Here is a 10,635-nt window from a genome sequence, read left to right on the forward strand (position 1 = left end):
CCATGAGGTTGATGTCCTCAGCTCTGTTGATTGCAGGTGATTGTTAATCACAGTGTTTTCTGATGCCCGTTTGCAGACGGCTTTGTCTCAGAGTCTCTTGGATTATTTGACAGTTGAAGTTTATCTAATCCTGCAAAACATTACACAAAAAGGAAAAACTGAGATTCTCCCATGTTTCATGCATACAGACATTCAAAAGAATACATACAAACCAAATTCCACTTTGTGATTAAGGACTTCATCGGCTGAAGACCAGGACTGGCATTCTAGCTCAGGTAGCAATTACTGCCAGGAAACTTGCTCAGTTCTGTTTTAAGTGAGAGAAGTCCATTGCAATGGCCAAGCAAGGAAGTCTGACCCCACATTGCTTAAACCACAGACTTAGATGTTAAGAAGACTTGCAATCCTTTACTCTGTCAACTCAAAGACCAAAATAATTAACTAAAATATTTCTTTTAAACTATAGCATCCATCTGAAAAGCATCCATCACTGATCTTAAGATCATTAGTGATGATCACATTGCCTCACTAAACTGTTTGTATACCTAATAGTATTTTTAAGCCTATGTTATTAATTTATTTCCAAAATTGACTGCACCACTAAAAAAACCAAAATCTCCTCAATATGGCATTATTTCTAAGTCTCAATATTACAGGAACCCTTTCGGTCACAGGCCTGCAGCAGTAATTTAGGTTCCACCAGTTAACTATGATGTTCCACCAACCTCTAGTCCTCAGTGTCACAGTTTTCAGCATGACGGAGAAGCGAGCACACAAATTTTGCTTCTCATTCTTTAAATTTCACACAGCAGTTTCTAACATACGCTGTTTGTTACGTACAGCATTGAAAACAAACCCAGTTAGTCAGGAACCCTCACCCTTCAGGATCTGTAACTGGTGTAAATGCAAACCTTTTACCAATTACTTTGCTTCACCATCTTAACCACAATATTTAGACAAAATCATGCGATGTGTGACAGCGACAGGCCAGAAGTTCCCGAAAAGAGCCACTAGAATGGTGTCATCCAGTGACCATTATCCCACCACACCTGAATTTTGAAGTTTGTTAATCTGCTTTCAACATACGTAATTTTTTTATTAAACATTATGCTTAATACAGTAAAGTGCCATGAATTATCAAGACAAATCTTTTATGTCATTTGCTTTATGACAGAAACTTTGAAGTTCCCCCAGGCCTGTTGCTATAAGCCCATACTGACTAATGTTAATTTACGTCCTTAGGAGCTCTGCAACAGCCATTCATTACATTACACAGAGAAAACCCTTTGCAGTCAAAACAGTTGCACAAAAAGAACAGACTATGCAAGTCAACTTAAAGAGGTAAATCAAGGAATTATCATAAAACGACCTTAACTAAAAGCTGGGGAATAATGTCAATTATATCACACTTGCACTATCTGTGTCTATCAACAATGGAATTTCTCTGAAAATACTTTCAGCATAGAAGTCAATGAGCAGATTCACACACCCCTGTCCCAGTAATCTGTTCCCCTGGAGCTTCAAAACTCAACATCAAAAATCCCAGAAGGGCTTGTTTTAATCCTACACTATCAGTCATTTGTTTTTCCCTGCTGAGTAGGTCTGATTTTAACTTAATTGCTATTAGTAGAGGTGCACTCTAGGAAGTGCTTGGAGATTGTTTACCAGGGTCACAACTCTGGAAAGCAGTAATGGGTAAAAACTACTTTTTAGACACTACTAACTGAATCTGCAGTTTATATAAAAACAAAAAACACTGAAGTCTCACCATTAGTCCTCTCAGTTTAAGCAAATACTACTTCAGGGTTCTAAAGAGGTAGGAGCTTCATTAATTAGTAAATATAAAATGTAGCAACACCACACTTAGTAAATATGTACATTTTATCCTCTTAGCACCAAATACGCTTCAAGCTTTTCTTCTATGGCCGAGAAACACGACTGCACAATTTGACCAAAATTGATTTTATCAAGTACAGGTTTTACTCAGCCAGTTACTAAGATTCTGCATATTCTGTACAAAGATTTCCTCAACACATAGTACTCCTGAAAAACCATCACAACGAAGCAGCCAAGTCTTCCACTACACTGTTTTTAGGGAATTAAAAAGTTGCTTTAAACAAAACAGAAAATAGCCAACCTACACAAAAATTGAAGTTTCATTTTGGAATAATTGCTCAGTAGCAATGAGAATGTTTCTGTGCTCTCTAAAGGCTGAAAATCTAACTGCAGATCAGTAAGTATCATTAAGATTAACGGTGTACCTTAGCTTTTGACTCTTCAAAAAAATAACGCAAACTTCTGTATTCTCACCTTGGTTTACAGAAACTTGCACCAAAAAAAAGTTTTCTGTCAGTTGTAACAGAACTTTAACAGTAGCATCAAGGTACCAGTGCTGGAGAAAAGAAACATTTAGGTACAAACTAAATTTTCCGTGTTGTATTACCTAATGCCTTCAGGAGCTCTTCTCGCACAGCGGAAGTGAACTTTCTGACCAGACATAACGTTGTCATGATAGCAAAAAGCAAGTTGTAAGATAATACAATGTAGAAGTTTCCCAGCCAGTTAAACCTTCCGAAGTCTCCAAGGAGATCAAATCTGGTGATTCCTGTTCAAATTGCATTTAAGAGTCACATCAAAATCTTCATTATATTTAAGAAACAAACAAAAAAATTCATTCTATTACTTAGTACATATGGAGGCAGAATTCTTTCAGACAACACACTGTTAGACACATGATTAAACACACAGGGCAATGTTCTCTCAAGGTCATTTTCCACTTCGCTGACCACTGTAAAACCGTAAGACACACTTACCAAAATACTTCCTAAGTTTCCTAATAAAATGTTCGAATAATGCAAGCTGAAGTAAACTGTGTATTCTACATAACAATTCTGCTTTTCTAATTTCAGTAATCATAACTAGCAAACCTCTGCCCCCTAGTATTAGTATGAAAAGTGTTTGAAATCTCAGTATTTATAAAACCCCCCTCTATTCCAGAAAAGGATTAAATGAGCCATGAGTTTTCTTATTAAAAAAATACAGGTAGCAAAAAGCCTTTCCATGAGAGCCACATCTTACAGCAAACACTAAGCCTTTCTAAGTGTTTTCTTCCGGAGCCACTGCTTTTGAAACTGAAGTTTAAAGACACCTTTCCAACTGCAGCTCTTCTCCTACATCTGCCTCATAACCACAGAGCATCTGCGCAGAAGAGAAAGAGTTTGGCTGAAAGACAGCGCTGACAGGTCTTCACAGTGCTCCTCGTAACACTGACACCTGGGCTTTGTGCTGATGAAAGGCCAGTCAATCACTACAGCTAAGTGAACAAAATTGTCCTGAAATGCAGAGGTGTCTACCAGCTGTAGGATCAGTCCTTGAAGGCAGAAGAGGAAGAACCACAGTTGTTCCTTTGCCAGCTCTACATCAAGGATTGCACTGAACAAGGGCAGAATATTGAGGCGAAATCCAAGTAACAGTTGTCTAGGATTGATGAGCTATTATATGCTCAAACCATTTTCGGCACAGATGATGTCACAGGGACGCACACTCTCGCATTTGAGACCAACAGTGAAAGGAAGATTGACTCGCTCCAGAACTAAAATGGCAGCAGAAAACCAGGCCATCAGAAAACAACCCTGGCACTGAAATTCCTGGAATCCAGTTTTATGTCATCTTATTTTGAAAGGGTTTGGGGCCTTTTAAGAACTGTGACTTCAACAGTGATAATAAATAAAGAGAGACAGAACTACGGATCAGTTACCTTCCTTTCAACCTGGCACTTTGGGATCTCATTGCACCTTGAAGCACAAGACTTACAGTCAGCTATCAGTGTTAAAGGTCCTTTTACCCGGCATCAGTCATTAAATAATAAATATGGGAATCAAATTTGGTATCTATGAAAAACATGCCAAAATAAAGAAAATTAACAGAAAGAGAAGTTTCAAAAAATAAAGCAAAAAGTTCAAAGTAGCAAGAGTGGCAGGGAGAAATAGCAAAAAAGCACAGAAGGTCTTAACAGAAAAAGAAGAAACTGGCTCATTGAATTAACTGGTTAAACAGATGAAGGACAATAAACTCAGAGCTGCCTTCACACTTGGCAGCAAACAGTGTCCTTAATGTTTTCAAAGCTGCAGAGTGTTTTAGCCAGACTGTAGAGCTACAGGAAAATGGAGTAAGTCAGGTCTGAACATAGAGGCTTCTAGACCTTTAAAGGGAAAGAAACAAAACAGGTAGAGCACTGGGTATAGAGACTACTTCTGGAAAAGAAATAATACTTTGACACAAAGAGGTTCAGATGAGTAGGTAGCAATAGAGCTGGAGTTATAAGCACAAACAAAAATGAAGCCTGACACTCTTAGAGCAGATGGGAAAAATATTGTTCCTAAATTACTTTAATTTTCCTCTTAAATACAAAAAAAAAATCAATGCTCATCAGAAAATATCTAATATCATAAATTTGTGGGAGGAAAAAAAATGTGGTTAAAGAGCTTTTAATCACTTCCTTACAGAAAAATTTATCTACTCAACTCAACCCAGGAGAAAAAAATTTGCAAGACTGCAATTTGAACAGCTACTAGCTGAACAGAATGCTACCTCTCTAGTGCACACAAATGTATATCCAAGTTGGTGACAGTTTACCAAATAAACTATTGAAGAACTACTCATGCTAAAAAACCCACAAATACTATGTTTTTAGATTGTATTTCCAAATAATTCCAAATAACAATTTACCTAAACCATAATACTCAAGAGGTGAAATTCTAGGAAAATTTGTGTATTAGAAAACTCAACTTGGTTTACAATTCTTTTGCAATTCTTTGTTTCTGTATTCTTGACTATTAAGTGCCCTGTTCCCAGTTTGTTTCTCAGTTGTTAGCAATGTGGTGCTAGTGCAAAACATTTTTGAAGGATTATTAAAAGGCTGAAAAGTTTGGGGAAAAAATGAGTTATTTTAGTAAAATAACTTACTTTAGTAAAAACTTCCCTGGAGTTCTAAAAGAATGACAGAATAGAGACATCCACCACCTACTTATCTAATGAGAATAAGACTTCCATTTCTTAAATTTGAAAAAGGTCAGCATGTGTATCAGATAACTTCTGCTTTTTTACCTTTCCCAGAATGACAAAGTCTAGTTTTTGTCTGCACAGTCTAGAAACTTGCTTTTTTAGTAGAGCGAAGTGACTATGAATCTGCTTAACATATTTACTTCTTTTAATCTATTCAGTGCCACAGGGCAGTGGCATGTAGTGCAACACGTTGATATTTTTGCAAAGCACCACATGACTCACTGTACCCTAATACACTCTATTAATCCTGTTTGGACAGCTGGGACTGTGCATTTGTTAGCTGTGTGTTAATTGTCCCATCTTTTTTCTTCTTTTATTTATCTCTATGGCAAACTACCCAGGAATTTCATTTGTTAGTCTTTAAGTTTTACCATTAATCTGTTTCCTATGAGACGACAATGCACCACCACGTATACTTACTTCCACAGAATCCACTTATTATCAGCTGTTAATCCCGTAGGTCATTAACAATGATTTTTTTCCCCCCCTTCAACAAACAATAAATGCAATAACTTACTGGACACAATACTTATGTTAAAACTCTATTCTAAAACATTAATTTTTCAACATCTTGCTCTAAAGTGCAGGAACTATTTTGATTCCTGGATCTTTATTGTACTGGCCATATTTTAAAACTGCGCTACTTTAAATTTACTGTTTTGCATTTTTGTGAAGTTTTAAAACAGAGTTTTAAAACATGAGCTCTAGAATGTGCATTTTAAGATTCAATCCACCAAAATGTATTACAGTGCGGTTTTTTATTTCTATAGAAATAATATAATAATAATAAATAATAAAACTCATATAAATCTGTAGATATAGACACCATGAAAATACATGGTATAGTTTACTGGCAAATATTAACTACTCCTGATTTGACAGTATTCTGGCTGACAAAAGCATCAGCAACAGAACTAGTGGGTACATGCTACTGGTCTGCGGGCCTGAGTTTAAACTCCTAAGCTTGTATGTAAAATTTGTAAGGCGCGAGGTGAAGATTCTTGTTTTGTTCCATTTAATGTTCCCAATGAAATTCACACTAGCTGCAAGTGTTTGGCACTAAACATGTAATAGCCTTGCAATCTAACGTCAAGAATTCAACTTGAAGATTACCCAATTAACACAGTGAAGATGTAAAACATCTTGGCTTTCCAATTGGTTAAAATAGTTCAAACACTACTGCCAGTTCTTAACAACAAAATCAGAACTTCAGTTCTACTAAGCTGCATTCCAATTTTTTTTATATTTCAAAACTGAAGCAAAGCTGAATGCAAACAGATTACTTTTAGAGAAAATGAAACTGCTCTGGTATCATTGCTGATAACTGAAGAGTCATTAGCTGTTTTTTATATAAAACATTTGCACTCCACATTATCTCAAACTTTGTATGTGAAATCCCCAAATATATTCTTTCACACCAACAGGGCACTGTAATGTCACAGTGAACGTTAAACTATTTTATGCCACCCTGACAAGCAGTCTCTGTATCTTTTCTGTATTCTTCTTACCAAGTCCTGTTTTAAGAAGTTTAAAATCAGACCTAACTTTTTAAACGAATATATTCTTTAGAAAATGCTTAGAATGTTTGTTCTGCAGAATGTATGTTTTAGAACATATGTTCTGCAGTTCCTGTATGTAGAGTGCATGTTCAACAGCTCATGCTGGTGTAAGAAAGAAGGCCACACATACATGTTCTTTCTATTGAAAGTGACCACAAATTAAATACAGACTATGAAAGGTACAGCTACAGGCTGTTCTTTTTTCTTGTTTGATTTGGTTTGCTTTTTTTAAAAAAACTTCAATTAAACATCCTTTATTACCATGATTTATACTTCTATTTCACTTACCCAGTGTCCTTGACATCACTGGCAAAGCAGAGCTCAGCACCAAGATTGAGACACAGTTTCCAATGATCTGTTTGAAAATGACAAACAGTATTTAAATTATAAATGGGATTGCTGAAGTAAAAAAAAAGAAAAATAGTGGTCAAGATGAAAAAGAGGAATTCCTGAAAATTACATTCTTCAATCTGAACCTGAAGCAACTCACAATAGCACACTGTTACTCTTGCTTACTTCTGTTGCATTTCTCCATGTGGTGTTACATGAGATGAAGATGATCCAAGAGACAAGTTTAAAAAAAAATAAAATCAATCAAATGTGTAATCAAGTGATTTTAATCTACGTACTCTTAGATACAAAATAGTTCAAAACTACCATGTGCAAAGCATCAACTGTTTACTTAACTCCTGCAAACTTTTTATAAAAAGAACCATTCCATGGTCTTAGAGCAGATGACTGATACATCAGCTTAAACTTTGTATGTAACTGCTTGCAGGATTAGCATTATTTAAAAAATTACAACAAAGCTTCCTTTCAATTGAATGCCTGTTGACTACTTTAAATAGTATGAAAAAAATTCACAGCTGTTAGATTTACTCCAGTTTCTGTGAAGCCTTTATAAAGAGTAATTGAAATTTTCTCTCACAAGGGATCACTTTCTTCAGCTCTAATTCTATCAGAATCCAAAAGAAAAACAAACCAGAAAACTTCTTGAAAGTAGGCAGACATTTGTGCATTCGCTATTTATTTCTACGCTATTCCTGGTGTACTGTAAACAATAGAAAACATTAAGAGCATTCCAACTCCCTACTACCTATCTACTAGAAACATTCTGTGTATTCACCTACCTTCTCACTTTCAGCAATTTATGGTAGAAATGTCTTTATCCATTACTTTTAAAAAATATCAAACAATGAAACACATTGAAAAAAACAATTAAATTCAACATCTGTTCCTTGGTTACCGATCATCCCCCCTTGTCAGCTGTGGGAATATTTTACCAAAAACCTAAGCATGTTCCTCAGCATTAGGTAACAGCATTTGTTATTCTCAAGCCAGCGCTATAATTGTAGAAAGTCAAATTAGCCTCAGACTGCAAAATGTTGTTGAATAGACCTCCTCAGTCTTAGTTTAATTATTCAAATTTGAATTACTTTGTCTGTATTACTTCTAGCAACCGAGTTCTTCAGATTTCAAACAAGCTCCCTGAAGTACAGTTAGCACAAAGTTACTCATTAGCAATACGTTTCCTTTGAAAAAAGTTCTTTCACTAGCTTTTCTATAGCTAGTTAACAAGCTCTGCCATTCCCGGCTTTTTACAAGTGAATGGATGCCATCCAAACTAAACAGAGCACATCCTTTTTCCCACTCATTCAGCATTTTGAAAATCTTCCAGTTTGTGTTTACGCAGCTTACAAACAAATACTGATCACTGCAAATGAGCCATTCGGGGCAATTACTAACTGAAAGAGTCAGTTTGTCTTGGGTGGCAAGGGAGAAGGGAGGGGGCCATCACCACCACAGACTTTACCTTACCTTTGTCATAGTTGTGTCATCCTTCCTGGGAGTGAAATTTTCAAAAAAACGAAGACTGTAGAAGCCGACGACAGAGGATACCATAAGATAGCTGTGAGAATCAAGGAAAAAGCAACCTCCAAGGAATGCAAGTTTCACTCAAGTTCTCAGCAGTCTCCTAAAACTCTAAAGAACCAAAGGAAAAAACCTAAAAACACTTCAAGTGCTTGAGAAGGACTGACCTATCTCTCTTCTTTGCAGGCAAGTGTCTTAGTAAATTACCAGTGTCCCAGAAAACTCAACAGAATACTTGTTAACAGACAGCCTTCTTAAAGAAAGGATACAAAATCAAAATTATTTCAAGTGCTGCTCCTACAAATCCAAAGGTGGATAGGGAGGCATTTCCTATTCCAGGCCCCTACAAGAAGAAAAATTACTTGCATGATTTAGTAAGATATATGCAACTGTTCATAAAGTTAACTTCTACCAGGACCAAAACTCCTAACGTCTTACATGAAATACCTTTTCTCAACGCAGTATTTAAGTGACATTCTGATGTTGTAACCTGCAACTCTCCCACCCTACGCAACTGCATCAGCCAGCTTTCAATCAGACAGAAGGTATAATGATTCACATCTTACGCTCGCTGCACCTACCCACCACGCAGCATTTTATACATACTCCATTACTTTGGAAACTAAATTAACATGTCTCAAAAGAAGACACTAATTGTTCACAAACCACAGGGAGAGTGGCCATCACCATTAAACCCCTTTACTGCTCTGCAAGCTCACGTACAGGTAAACACAGGGGAAAGCATTAGCAAGCTAATAAAAAATCCTCATGATTAAAGACACTACTCCTCAAAGGTGCTGTTTTTAATTATTTTTATAATAAAGAAGGAAATGAACATCATGTTTTCTAAGAGAAGCACAAACCAAGACAAGAATTTCATATTCGTTTTTAACACAGTTTCTTAAACTGAACATTTCTAGTCCATATAAACATAAGAGACATAAGACACAAACCTCAGATCACTGATTTACTTTATTGAATCACTGTATCTTCACAAAGATTCTGGACTAGTTTTATTAAAAACTCACTATAAAATGGCATGTAATAAATCTTTATGTGTGCACAGGACTGAAACCTAGAAGCAAAGTCACAGTTGAGGATCATCAATGTTATTAAAGCAGAAGATCTCACTTGCAGTTTTGTAAAGGCTCCAAAGCTTTACTGAAGTTATAAAAATTGTAAGAAAAGTTTACTTTACCCCTGATCCCTTTGGCATTGCAGTTTCATCAACCAACAGGTAAAGAATGTTGAGAGCAACTAAGAGGACTGAAAAGGACTACAAAAAAGTAGAAACAGTCTTGTTATTTAAATATATTCCACATTTTTAAAGTGTATACATTTATCCTTTCCAGATTTCATAATGTTAAATGGTCAGGAAAAGAATATCAAGTTTGTTGCTCAAACTCAGAAATTTTAAAACTATTCCCCCAAATGACTTAAGAATTCTTCATACTTCTTTGCTGTGGAAAAAGAATAAAAGTAAAAATTCTTACCGTCTCAATCAGTAGCAATATCATAACAGCTGGATAGACTAAATTCCTTTCCCAAGCAGAAGCTTTTTTCCTCCGTTCTGTTCAGAAGAGAAAAAAAAGAGATGCATAATACTGTAGATCACCTTAGAATAAATCAAGGAAGAATCATTCAGCTACCTAACTACAGCAATAGTTTGTTATAACTATAGGACACAAAAGTAATCTGTTCTTGAACCAACACCAACCAGTTCATAAAAACATCCTGAAGAGCTGTAGAAAGCAATGCAAAAAATACGAAGCCTCTTTAGAGAAAGGGTGGGGAGACAAAAATCTGCTTCTCTTTCTTGTTTATAGGCATGTTTCACCATAATATTTCTTTCCTCCTGGCATACAGCAGTTCTGCAAAATTTATTTTAAACTGAATTTAAAAACATGCTGTTTATATGTATATTTTAGTATGACCTGAAGGGACAGAAGGGAAGTTCACATACTTTAACAGTATTTTCCTCTTACAACATAAGGCAAGAAAGACAAGACTAACACCAGACATCACTAGTATGTCTAAAAAGAAAACCCAATAGCTTCTTCTTACCACAGTCTTAGTTTTGCACATAACACATCGGAAAACGCAAAATCCTGCAAACCTTTGAATAAGTACGGAGATTCCT

At 35.9% G+C, this 10,635-nt stretch overlaps 1 protein-coding gene across 1 annotated transcript in view; it reads right to left on the bottom strand.

Moving 5' to 3' along the window:
• LMBR1 (limb development membrane protein 1) overlaps positions 1-10,635 on the bottom strand; it is a 22,039-nt gene continuing 11,404 nt past the window's right edge. The window contains exons 6-12 of the mRNA XM_010140286.1: positions 9,989-10,065; positions 9,694-9,771; positions 8,765-8,838; positions 8,442-8,532; positions 6,912-6,978; positions 2,444-2,605; positions 1-130 (exon numbers count right to left, since the gene is read on the bottom strand). Of these exons, the coding sequence (XP_010138588.1) occupies positions 48-130; positions 2,444-2,605; positions 6,912-6,978; positions 8,442-8,532; positions 8,765-8,838; positions 9,694-9,771; positions 9,989-10,065 (632 nt within the window). The 3' untranslated portion in view covers positions 1-47. The remainder of the gene's footprint in view (positions 131-2,443; positions 2,606-6,911; positions 6,979-8,441; positions 8,533-8,764; positions 8,839-9,693; positions 9,772-9,988; positions 10,066-10,635) is intronic.

Source organism: Buceros rhinoceros, unplaced genomic scaffold, assembly GCF_000710305.1.
Source record: "Buceros rhinoceros silvestris isolate BGI_N320 unplaced genomic scaffold, ASM71030v1 scaffold20087, whole genome shotgun sequence".
In the NCBI taxonomy this organism is placed as follows: Eukaryota; Metazoa; Chordata; class Aves; order Bucerotiformes; family Bucerotidae; genus Buceros; species Buceros rhinoceros.